At 57.7% G+C, this 12,401-nt stretch overlaps 1 protein-coding gene across 4 annotated transcripts in view; it reads left to right on the forward strand.

The window, feature by feature from the left end:
* Positions 1 to 2,316: 2,316 nt before the first annotated feature.
* Positions 2,317 to 12,401, forward strand: part of ABCC3 (ATP binding cassette subfamily C member 3) — a 42,334-nt gene continuing 32,249 nt past the window's right edge. For all 4 annotated transcript variants that reach the window (XM_062175417.1, XM_062175418.1, XM_062175419.1 and 1 more), the window contains exon 1: positions 2,317 to 2,419. In XM_062175417.1, coding sequence (XP_062031401.1) covers positions 2,390 to 2,419 — 30 coding nt within the window. In that variant the 5' untranslated portion in view covers positions 2,317 to 2,389. The remainder of the gene's footprint in view (positions 2,420 to 12,401) is intronic.

Raw genomic sequence — 12,401 nt, forward strand, 5'->3', positions numbered from 1 at the left:
AGTCTCCATGGTAACAAGGCAGGGAGAGGGGTGGGCAGTGGGAGGGGTCCCCACTCAGGGTGGGACAGGAGAGCTCCAGCGAAATCTTGAGGGAAAAGCAGAGTCTGGCAGGTGCAGAAAGGGAGGCAGGGTGTGTGCTGAGCAGCCTTGAAGGTGAGCCGAGGATGCTGGAAGCATCCAGAGGACACGGGGCTCAGGCTGCCTGGGCCAGGCTAAGGTCCCTGGCCCTGGGAAGCTGGGGTGGGGGTGTCTCAGGCCTCGGAGCCTGTGCTCTGCTGAGAACAGCCAGGCAAAAATATCCTGGAACTCCTGTGATGGTTATTCAAGGGCTGTGCAAAAGGGACCACGTTCCACGAGTGGTGAGCGGCACTGAGCAGCCTGTGCCTCAGGAGAGACGGGGAAGGTGAGGATCAGGACCACCAAGGGGCCCAACCTGGTGCTGCAGCCTGAGGGGGAGCAACAGCAAGACCATAGGGCTGGGGCGGATGGGAATGGCACTCCCTGGCCCCAAACAGGAGCTCTAACCATTGGGCAGCCTGGCCAACCTGGGGTTCAAAGGTCCCAGGAGGAGGCTGAAGCTGGGCTTCCCATCTCAGGAAGGCGAGCTCACCTCCCCAGGCATCCTGAAGGAAGGCCCAAGGCCAAGTGTCCCCCAGGTCTGAGCCAGCCCTCCTGGTTTATCTGGTGCCTATGACCCCATAGGCGCAGGAACAGGAGAGGGTGCGGGGTGTGTGTGTGTGCAGATGAAGCCATGCCTGGGGCAGCAGCAGGGCTGCATGAGGATCCCCAGGAGCAGCCTGGACACCCCCCCACACCTGCAGCGGGGCTGGGCAGGCGTGCAGGTGCACCTTGTCCAGGTTGCTAACGATGCTGAGCCTCGGAGACATCAGGGAGCTTGTTGAGGTTACATAGGATACCAAAGGTACTGTCTGAAGCAAGGAGGGGACTGACCCAGTCGGTCCCTGCCCTGGGGGCCTCTCAGCCTCTTCACCACGGGGCGCCCGTGACAGGTGGGGGAGTTCCGCCCTCTTTGCCCAGAGATGGTGTGGGGGCAGAAGGAAGGGGGTGTGAATGGGGAGCGGAGGGGAGAGGGCTCAGAGGACTTGCCCGGTGTGTGGGGGGTGGAGGCCCTCGGGGCCAGCTGCCTGGGAAGTGGGAAGCCTGCCACCCCATGGCACCCCCACCCCGTGTCCACTCAGATATTAATTCGAACAGCCCAGAGCCAAAAGAGTTCCCTTCCGGTGCCAGAGGGACAGGAAGCGGCAGCTGCTTCTGCGCTCTCTCGCTGGCTCTTACCCATGCCGGTTGTTGACCAACCAGGGAAGGAAACATGCAGAAAAATGCCCGGGGTGGGGGGGATCGCAGGGTGAGGCTGGACAGAGCCTGTGGGCAGGCACAGGAGGGGGGTGGGCAGAATCCCTGCTCCGTCCCAAGAAGGGGTGGTCACCTGGCTTCTGGGGCCCTGTAGGAGTGAGAGATGGAGGGGCCCCAATATGCCCACGCACCCAAGCCCATTTCAGAGATGGAAGTGTGAAGTCAGCCTCAGGAGGAGGGTGCTTCATCTGTTGTCCACCCCGCCCCCCAGCAGAATGAAGGTTCGCACTCAGTGGGTACCTGCCAGGCGCACTAGACAATCCGTGTGTGTGCCTTTTCCATTTACTCCTCAGAGAACCTTCTAGGGCAGATCCTACTGTGATTGGTCCCATTTCGCAGAAGAGAAAGTGAAGGCCGGAGGCACTGGAGTGGCCTGGGCAGGACCAAGTAGCCACAGAAGGCAGAGATTTGAGAGGATGTTGCCATGTAGATGGTGCTGGGACCTCCCTCCTCCTGCCTGCTCCCTTGCACACATGCACACACACACACAAGCAAGTGCACATGGGGTACAACACCGGCAGCTGGTGGGGAGAGTTGGCTTTCCCCATTGCTGGAGAGCACAAGTTCTACCCATTTTACAGATGACACAGCTGAGGTCCAGGAACGAACATGAACTTGTATCAGGGGGAGGATCACTAAATGCTGCTCCCTGATGTCACTGGGCAGGTGTGTGTGTGTGTGTGTGTGTTCCAGGTGGTCGCACATGTGTGCCCCAGTTCCCCTGGGAAACTGCCCCAGGCCTATCAGCCTCCAGATCTGGTGGGACAGGCCCCAGCGCAGCCCAGGGACCACCCACCATGTTGTCACCATGTTGGCCCCGCCTCTCCCCAAAGTCCCTCCCAGGGCTGCAGTTTCCCTAGGCGGTGTTGTAACCCCGAGGTCCCGGGGGTAAGGCTTGGCGGGGCGTGCCGGGGCGGAGCGCAGGGCCGGGGGCGGCTCCCAGCACCAACTCACTCCGTCCGCCCGCGGCTGTGCCCAGCCGTGCTCGCCTTCCTCGCCCCGCGGAGTCGGCCCCATGGACGCCCTGTGCGGTTCCAAGTTCTGGGTAAGGCGCAGGGTTCGGCGGGAGAGGGGGCCGGGGTGAGCCGAGGTCTCCTGGTCCCTGTCGCCTGCCTTCCTGTGGGGGCCAGCAGATGTCCTGAGACCAAGTGTGCTCACGGCAGAAACCCCAGACTGCCAGCCAGGGGTGCCGGGGATGATGGAGCCGGGACCCACGAGGCGTCCCAGCGTCTGGGACTTGCCCTGCCCTGCCCTTCTTGGCCACACGGAGAAATCCAGGAAAGTGAAACAGGAGGCTGCCTGCGGGTTCCCTGGGACTCAGGAAGTGCTGCCAATTGCCACTTCCCCAGCTCCTGTGTGGCTCAAGTGCCACACACACCCTGCAGGTGCAGCAGGGGCACCAGCCTGGCAACTCAGCCTTGGGACCCCAGAGTCCCTGCTCCACTACATACTCGGGGAGGCTGGCTCTGCGGGAACCCTCCTTTCTTGGGAAGGGCTTCTGCCTCCTTTTTTGCCTCTGGGCAAGATCCACCTGCTGCAGGTGTGGGAAGCACAGCAGTGCTGGAGTCCGCACCACCTGCACTCAGGAGGGAGAGGCAGGCACCACCTGGGGCAGGCCCTCACAGGCCCCGGGCATCGGGATCCCCCTAGTCCCAGCCTCCCTTCGACAGATGGAAGTTCGCCCAGGGAGAGGAAGGGACTTGCCGGAGTCGCTCTGTTCCATGCAGGCAGAGCTGGGGTGAAAAAGCAGCAGCCCTCAGATCTTTTTCTAAGTTGATTTTGGGGCTGCTGACCACAGGCCCCCAGCACACTTCAAGTGCATGAAATGTACACAGCCTAGGTGCTTTCGACGGTGGGTCTCCAGCGTGCAGAAGGAGCTAAGAGTGCAGGGATCTCTCCACACACAGCCAGGGGTCTCCAGCGTAGGCTGCTCTCAAATCCAGCACCTCCTCTCTAAGTCACATTTTTCCTGTTCTGGGTATTTGTGCCTGTGTGCAGGGGATGAGGACGGGGTGTTATTCAGCAGTGTGTGCTGGACACCTGTGTAGCTAGGGTGTCTCTGTGGACAATCAGGAATCACACTCTTGGGCTGTGTTTGGGATGGGCTGAAGGTGTTGTGTGGATTTTTTAAGAAAGATCTGTTTATTTATTTGAAAGGCAGAGTTACAGAGAGAGAGAAAGTTTTTTTTTTTTTTTTTGTACGATTTATTTATTTGAAAGCAGTTACAGAGACGTCTCCCATCTGCTGGTTCATTCCCCAGATGGCCGCAATGGCTGGAGTTGGGTGCAGGGGCCCAAGGACTTGGGGCCATCTTCTACAGCTTTCCCAGGTGCATTAGCAGGGAGCTGGATCAGAAGTGGAGCAGCCGGGACCCAAACCACTGTCCACATGGGATGCCAGCATGGCAGGCAGTGGCTTTACCTGCTACACTAAAATGGGACAATGGAATACTTTGTCAAAAAAAAATACCTCTGGGGATCTCTCTCTCTTTTAGATTCATTTATCTGTTTAAAAGGTAGTTACAGAGAGAGAGAGAAAGATGGGGCCAGCGTTGTGGCTTAGCGGGGGGTAAAGCCGCCACCTGCAGTGCTGGCGTCCCATATTGGGCATTGGTTCGAGTCCCGGCTTTCCCATTTCCGATCAAGCTCTCTGCTATGACCTGGGAAAGCAGTAGAAGATGGTCCAAGTCTTTGGGCCCCTGTACTCACGTGGGAGACCCAGAAGAAGCTCCTGGCTCCTAGCTTTGGATCAGCACAGATCCAGCCATTGCAGCCATTTGGGGAATGAACCAGCAGATAAAAAACCTCTTTTTCTCTGCCTCTGCCTCTGCCTCTGTAACTCTGCCTTTCAAATAAATAAATAAATCTTTAAAAAGAGAGTGAGAGAAGGGGAGAGACAGAGAGACATTAAACTTCCATTTACTGGTTCACTCCCCAAATGGCAACAAGGACCAGGTCTGGGCCAGGCCAAAGCCAGGATCCTGGAACTCCAGCTGGATCTCCCACATGGGTTCAGGAGCCCAAGCGCTTGGGCCATCCTCTGCTGCTTTCCCAGGTGCATTAGCAGGGAGCTGGATTGGAAACAGAGCAGCCAGAAGTAGAAGGGATGCTCTGATAGGCAATGTTGTTGTCACAAGCAGTGGCTTAACCTACTGTGCCAAAGCACAAGCCACATGGTGGCTGTCTGGGTCACTAAAGTTTAATCTGAGATGGTGCAACTTCCCTTTCATTGCCCTTGCCTACCTGCACGCACAGAGGATCATCTATCATCCAGCCTACACTGGCCACTTGTCACCAGGGTCCAGAAGTTGGCTCCTGAATTACTTCCTGTCCCTGCACACTTGCACTTGGCTGGTGTGGCCATGGGGTCTGGAGAGGCCAGGCAGAGGGTTTGAGCATCAAGGCCCCTTGTTCCCAAGTGTACAGCCACCCCCTGGGCACTCAGGACTGTACAGAAACAGGCCTGCAGGAGCCTGAAGCTGGGAAAGTCAGGCCGCCCCTCCCGTCCCCAGCTCGGACGTCCCTCGTGACTGTGGAATCCAAGGGTGTCAGAGCATGGGGGCTTGAAGCTGCCAGCCCAGCCCTCATTGTAGGGCTGTGGAAGTAGAGAAGGGGTCACATGAGAAGCCGCCAAGGGGTTTTGATTGGGAAACAGGATGCCTAGGATACGGCCGTGGTACGAATGTGAGAATCAGCTCAGCTATATTCCAAATCTCTCTGGGGTGCCTTACGTGACCTCTTCCACGTGATCTCCTTGGCTGCTGGAAGCTGTCCAGGCTGTATCAGTGTGAAGGAGACTGGGGTGGGAGAGGGAGAAAGCCGGAGGCGTCTCCCCTTGCGGGAAGCCCTAAGCTATAACTCGGTTACCCCAAAGGCCCTGAATTCTGGGCTCCTTGGGTGTGATGTGCTGTTTTGCATCTCATTTGCATTGCATGTTGGTTAGGTGAACCTGCCCCTGAGCCTTTAACTTGAGGGGCCTGTGGATCAACCACCTTGTGGGAAGTGGTTCAAACAGCCAGGAAGTACTTGAGCCGGGAGGGAAAGGCTGGAGGGGGTGGGCTATTCAGGCCCCTTGTGACACCTGTTTCCTTTCACCAACTGATCCTCAGAGTCTTGGTTTCACCACCTGTGAAATGGAACAATAGCCCACCTCCCACGCACGCCCCTCCAAGATTTTGTGGGAATCAGATGACATAGGGGATGTGAAATGATTTTGGAGAACTAAGAAACCACATGTGGCATGTCCTAGAAGAAATGAGGATGGAGAGAAATGAGGTTAGAAGGGGAGGCTTGGCTTGGCCTGGCAGGGCTGACGGCCCAGAGGCTTCCACATCCGCTGTGCATTTTGGGAGCAGGTGCATGATCAGAGCTACATCTGTCAGCCCCAGCCCCAGATAAACCTAAGGCGAGGAGACTCGAGGGGGAGCCCTGTGACCTCCTGGGCACCCATCCACACCACATGGTGAGAATCTCCCTCCCGTTTTCTCTGGGCAGGTGACCAACATCTCTGCGCATACCTTGGGAGTTTTGGTGGAAATGAATTCCACGACTTGTGCGGCCCAAGGACCCCACTGCTCATGAGGCCACAGCTGTCTCTAGAACAGAGATGGTGGAGTTCCTGCCCTTGGTCTGCCTCCCCCCTGCCTGGAGGCCTACTCTGCTTTGAGCAACAGGGGCTGGAGAGCACCCAGGGGCCAAGGGAGTACATGGAGGAGGGGCCTGGGGCTGTTTACTCTGGGAGAGATAGTGGCCTGTTTACAGCATTAACCTTGATCTGAGGTTCAGAAATCAAAAATCTTAGTCCCAAAGTGGCACTGATTATCTGAGATGTAATGAGCTCCCTGTCCCTGGGGGTGGGGGTGGGTGGGGGTGGTACAAGCACATGGGTAATGGACCACTTGGTGAAGATGCTGGAGAGTGGATTCAAGCGAGGGAAGACAATGGGGCCCTACCTTGAGATTCTGTGACCCACTGGGAAGAAGGAGATGTGGTCGGTGTGATCCTCCAGTACGGAGGACTCCTCTTTCCTTGGGTCTCACCCCACTGAGATGTAACGTTTCCTTAGCAACAGCCCTTAGTGGAGGCCGTGGGTCTCCTGTCAGTCAGGTCCATGTGGGAAGGAGATCTCATTGCTCCCTCAGCTGTCCCCACCATGTTCCCAGGGACAGGCAAGGCCCTGGTCCCTGGGAGGCTCAGCGTCCTGTGTCTCCTGCTTTATTCTAGCAAATCTCAGGCCTGTCACTCCCAAGCTGGGTGATGCTGGGCAGATGGCTGGCCCTCTCTGGGCTCGAGCTGGCTTAGATGGGCCTGGGGGCTCCCTTCAGGCCTGGAGCTGTCTGCTGATGACTCCCAGGGGGTAAATCTCGGGCTTGGGGGCCGAGGCCTCCACTCAGAGGCCATACTTTCCGGCTCCTGGGTGTCAGTCACCCCGCTTCCTCCAGGGGACTTGGTCAGCATAGACAGGCAGCTCCCAGGACAGAGAGGGCATGGAACAGGCTCCAGCGTCCCTCTCAAATGAGGATGGTGACATGCAAGGCCAAGGGGAGCTGACAGTGGATGGGAGGTGGACTCCCCTCTGCCTACTGGGCACCAAAGCTTGCCCCGTCCTCCCAGGAACCCAGCCCAGGCCTCGAATCCCCTGCCTCCACTCCTGCTTGGGGCAATGAAGCTGGTGCTGCATGGCCTTGGCCTCTGTGTTCTTGCTGTGGCCCCAGGCAGGCTTCTCCCCACCTCCTCTAGGAGCTGGGTAATGGGGGCCCAAGACTTGGACAAGGACATGAGTCAGGGCAGTGGCATTTGGGAGGGAGCTCTGCTGAGCCAGTCCCCAGACAGGAAAATGGTCTGGCCAGCCTCCAGGGAGGGAGGACCCAGCAGGGACTACCAGCTGACCTGCCCAGGAAGCAGGGACAGGGTGGCTGGACCCTGCCCACTGCCCAACCTCGCTGTAAGGTTGGGCCAGGGCCAACAGGTGGGGCAGGTCCCAGGGTCAGGGATGGAGCCTGGTGGGGGAGGGGTGGGGAGTAGGATGAGGCTTGCCTGGGCCACTGCCCAGTGGCTGGGCCTCTCCCCTCCCTCTACTGGAGCTGTTCCCATTTCTGATGCTGATTCCGGGGGCTGTGCTGGTCGAAGAGGTGGTGGGGAGGATTGGATTTCTCCTTCTAACTGGATCTTCAGGTTTCTAAGCCAATGGCTTCCAGAATCCTGTATTTCCCAGGTCTTGGTGGCGCCCTCCCCTCAAAGAGCAGGAACTACAAGAGGGAGGTGGCTGGAAGGTGGGCTGCAGGGCTGGCGGAAGCCGTTCTGTGTGTCGGGTGGGCTGGGCTTTTGGGTTCTGTCCGCAGGGTGGGTGTCATCCTGGAGCTGTTAGAGCGTGGAGAGGAAGCCCTGAGTGTGGCGGGGGCCAGGATTCTGCAGCCTCAGGGCTTGGGTTCAAATTCCAGCCCAGCTGCAGGTCCCAGCCATCATGAACACTATGTGATCATCCCGGTCCGCAGCGGAGCTAAGTTAACCTTGACTTTCCGAAGTCACGGCCTGGCCCAGTATTTGACCTCCTGGGCCCTGCCGAAGACTTCCTGTCTGGGCTGGGGTAGTCCAGGGAGGATGTGCGGGGCGCAGCACCCACCCTTTCCTGCCGCCCCTCTTTTGCTGACAGAGAGGAGCCAGTCGGTCGGTCCCTTCCCAGGCTGTGGCCGCACTTGCTCCCCTCCCCCCACCATGTAGGATTCAGGAAGTAGAGATTATTCTCATGACTGACAGAGCCAGTGGACAGGCAGGCCTGGGAAGTCCCTCTTGGAGCTGGGGCACAGGGCTCTGGGGTCCTCAGCCCCACCTACCGCCTCCGAATCCGCAGGGGTTTCAGCCCCGGTGCCCACCGAGGGGCATCTGCCGTGCAGTCCACTCTGCCTGCTGGGCCTTGCCCCTTATCAGCCACATCCAGCTGTTTAATCGCATTAGTACGGAAGCTGCTGTTGCTGTGGAAACGGCGTGGGTGATGGTGGAGGGCGGGGCTGTGACTCTGTAGACCAGGAGGAGTGAGAAGGAGGGTTTTGGGCAGTGTGGTGGGTGCGGGGAACTGACCCCCTCCAACCCTCTCCTCGCCTTTATTTTATACTTCACTTTGGGCCAGAGGCCCCCTTGGGTGCCAGGGACAGTGGCCTGGGTACCAGGCAGAGAGCTTGCCATGCTCTGGCTCGGTTCAGCTGGGGCTGCTGCAGGCATCTGGGGAGAGAACCCGCGGATGAGAGCTCTGTGCCTCTCTTTGTCTTTGTTTCTCAAATAAATGATTTTTTTAAAGGAAACGAGCAGTCAAATAGGGCACTGTCGTGGTCTTCAACCTAGTAATTTGAAGGTGGAGTGGACAGGGCTTGCTGAGGGACTGGGTTAGGGGTGAGAGACAGAGAAGATTCCAGAATGACCCAAGGAGACTGGCTTCAAAGCGGGAGGATGGATTGCCATCGGCGAGGCAGGCAGGCTGGGAGGAGGGATGGTCCGGTTTTGGACCTGTTGGCCACGGCATGTCCCGTGGGTGTCCCGGCAAGGACAATAGGGACGAGCCATGTGGGCACACAGGTGCGGGCAGGCGTGGCTGGCTCCAGCAGAGGCTCCGCCCACGTAGAACAGGCTTATCTGCAGGAGGAGAGCACAGGCTGGCCTCCCTGAGGGCCAAAGCAGCCATCCAGCACTCACGCCCACCAGGTCTCCTGGCTGTGGCCGCTGTGTAGGTGTCTGAAATGGAAACAAGGTCCCCACCGCCTGGGCTTCATCACCGGCTTCCCGCCATGTTGCCCTGTTGAAGTCGAGGGCTTTCCCGGGAGGGGAGGTGCCTCGGATGCCCGTGCTACTCCTATTACCTGCACATGGAGACTGAGTTCAGTGGCATGAAGGAGCCCCCCAAAGTCACAGGGCTCAGAGGGACAGAGCCCCATTGGGTCCTCTGCATCAGGCCGGGTTCATCTCGTGGCCATTCCTTGCCTGCCCAGTGCACAGCAATCGCGTCCTGCCCTCCCCCTTGAGCTCCCGCCCACCCGCACGGTGCACAGTCGCTGGGCTGTTCCTGCACACCTGGGTCTGTGCTGAGGGCTGGACAGAAGCCCCGGAGCAGGGCACGGGGCCTGCCCTCAAGGCTCTCGTGCTGGAGGGGAGGCTGTGTTCGCCTCTGCAGGTTTAGGCAGCACGGGGTGGGGAGAAACCCCACACACCTGGGCCACACTGCCAGGTGTCCTGGAACCTGTTGCCCAAGAAGGCTCAGCTCGCTTTGCCTTCTGTAACTTGAGCCTGATGCTGGCCCGCCCACGTACCCACCTCTGGAAGTTGTTCTGAGATGGTCAGATAAGGACAAGTGCGTGCTGTGACGACCCCTGGCGTTTCTCTGGTGTTCCGGTACAGCACACAGCTAGTGCAGCAGTTCATATCGGTAGATCTTGTCGGGCCAGCCTGGGGCTTTGAATGCCACTGTAAGACGTTTGAACTCTGTCTTCTAGGCAATAGGGAGCCACTAGGGGTTTAGAGGGAGGGTAGAACATCATCATTTCATTCATTCATTAAAAAATATTCAACTTTAGTAAGCTTTTTTGTGAGCACTCACTCTGGGCTAGGCCGCATTCTAAGCAATGAAATAAAGGAAATGAAGGTTCTTTCCTTCAAGGGTCTGACCTATCAGCAGGCAGAGATGAGCGGAAACACAATAAATGATTGGATGGCAAGTGTTGTAGACAAGAGAAAGGTGAGCGGATTGGGAATGTGGACGGTGAGGGCAGGGGCAATGTTATACAGCGGCAGGCCTCACAGAGAAAGACTTGAGGATGTGTGTGCCAGCAAGCGCAAAGGTCCTGGGGCAGGAATGTGTCTCCCGTGTTCAGGGACAGCAAGGAGGCCAGTGGCTGCCATGAGGCAGGAGAGGTGGTGAGAGCAGTTCTGGCTGGCCGGGCAGGGACACCGCAGGGCAGGTGGAGTGGAGACATAAAGGCAACAGCTGGGGAACCAGAGAGTGGGAGGTGGGGGGCTGCAGAGACCCCCTTGGAGGCTGCTGGCATGAGGATGGTGGGGTGTACGAGGCTGGGGGAGACTGCCAGGAGCAGGCTGAGAGGAGCAAGAGCCGAGCCCTGGGCCACGCCCACAGCGAGAGAAGGAGCCAGCAAAGACTGAGGAGCCATGCCCGGGGAGTCTGGACCTCCGGGCGCTGGCAGGGAAGAGACTAGCGTCTCGTGGTTTGCTCTCCAAGAGGTGAGGGCCTGGGCTGGTTTGATGGCCCAAGAGGCCAGGTCAGGGGACCAGCTGGGAAATGTTATAGACAATGTTACCATTGCTTTTTAAGTCATGATAAGACTTGGAAATCTTTTTTTTTTTTTTCCAATCAGAAAGGCCTAGTAATAGTGAGAAAGAGAGTGAGAGTGAGAGCGAGAGAGAGAGAAAGAGAGAGAATGAGAATCTGTTTCTCTGGTTCACTCCTCAAATGCCCTCAACAGCCAGGGCTGGGCCAGGCTGAAGCCAGGAGCCAGGAGTTTCATCCGGGTCCCCACGTGGCTGCATGGGCCCAAGCTCTCAGGCCATCTTCCACTGCTTTCCCAGGCACATTAGCAGGGAACCAGCTGGAAAGCAGAACAGCCAGGACTGGAACTGGTGCTGATACGGGACGCCAGCATCACAAGAGGTGGCTTAATCCACTGCATCACAACACGGGCCCTGTGCCTTGGGAATCTTATTTTTAACATGTTCCGGGTTCTTTAAAATTTCCTTTTCATTTTTTTTTTTTTTGAGAGACGGACACCGACATTCCATCTACTGGTCCACTCCCCACATGCCCACAACAGCCACGGAAGGGCAGGCCGGAGCCAGGAGCAGGATCTCAATCTGGGTCTCCCACATGTGGGTCAGGACCCAAGTTCCTGCTGCCTCCCAGGGTGTACATTAGCAGGAAGCTGGATCAGAAGCAGAGGAGCTGGGACTTGACCCAGGCATTCCTATATGGGAGGCAGGTACCCTAAGCAGCAATTTTTAACAACTACTGCTAAACACCCACCCCATGGTTACTCTTCAAGAGTCTAAGGCCTTGAAAAATGACAGGTGAAGCCCCTTGCCCAAGATCACACAGCTCAAAAGAAGTGAAGCCAGGGCTTGAACTCCTCAAGGTTGCTGTGCCTCCACGAGGAAGCAACAGGACCCGGGGCCCTCCTGGGCATCTGGACGGACGGAGAGCACTGATACCCTTGGCAGGCCGAACCAGGGCAGGGCCAGGGCTGGTCCTGTTGGGGGTGGGGTGGGAGAGCTGGTTTTGAGAGCTGTTGAAGATGCGTGGTAGAGACCACCTGAGAGGTAGCAGGAAGTGGAGCTGAGGCTCAGGAGGTGATCTGAGCTGTGCATGGGGGTCTGGGGCTTCTTAGTACAATCTGGAAGCAACAGTGGGAGACAGAGTCAGGGGCCAAGGTCAGAACCTGGAGGCCAGGGCCGGGCCCACAGGGTCAGACACAGAGAGTAGTTGACGAGGCTGGGGAAGATGCTGCTGTGGGGGAGACCCTGCACGGGAGCTGAAAGGAGCCTATTGACGTTGTAGCCGGAAAGACTCCATCGGTTGAGCACGGCCCTTTAGCTGCCGTCCTTCCTGAGTTTCCATTCTAAGGACAGTAGGGAATGGAAGATGCAGACCTGGGACCGCAGTGGGTTGAGCTGCTGTTTGGGACACCTGTATCCCATAACAGAATGCCTGGGCTGAGTCTCACGTCTATTTCCAGTCCGATTCCCCATTAATGCACCTGGGAGGCAGCAGGTGCTAGCCCAAGTATTTGAGTTCCTGCCACCTATGGGGGAGACCCAGATGGAGTTCCTGGTTCCTGGCTCCTGGCTACAGCCTGGTCCAGCCCTGGCTGTTGCAGGCATTTGGGGAGTGAACTAGAGGATGAAGATCTCTCTCTCTGTCTCTGCCTTTCAAATAAGTAAATCAATATTTAAATTTAAAAAAAATACAAACCCCAAGGACAGAGAAGAGGTGAGGACAGCAGCAGACAAGACATCAACACCTCCCTGGGAGGTAG

Source organism: Lepus europaeus, chromosome 18, assembly GCF_033115175.1.
Source record: "Lepus europaeus isolate LE1 chromosome 18, mLepTim1.pri, whole genome shotgun sequence".
Lineage (NCBI taxonomy): Eukaryota > Metazoa > Chordata > Mammalia > Lagomorpha > Leporidae > Lepus > Lepus europaeus.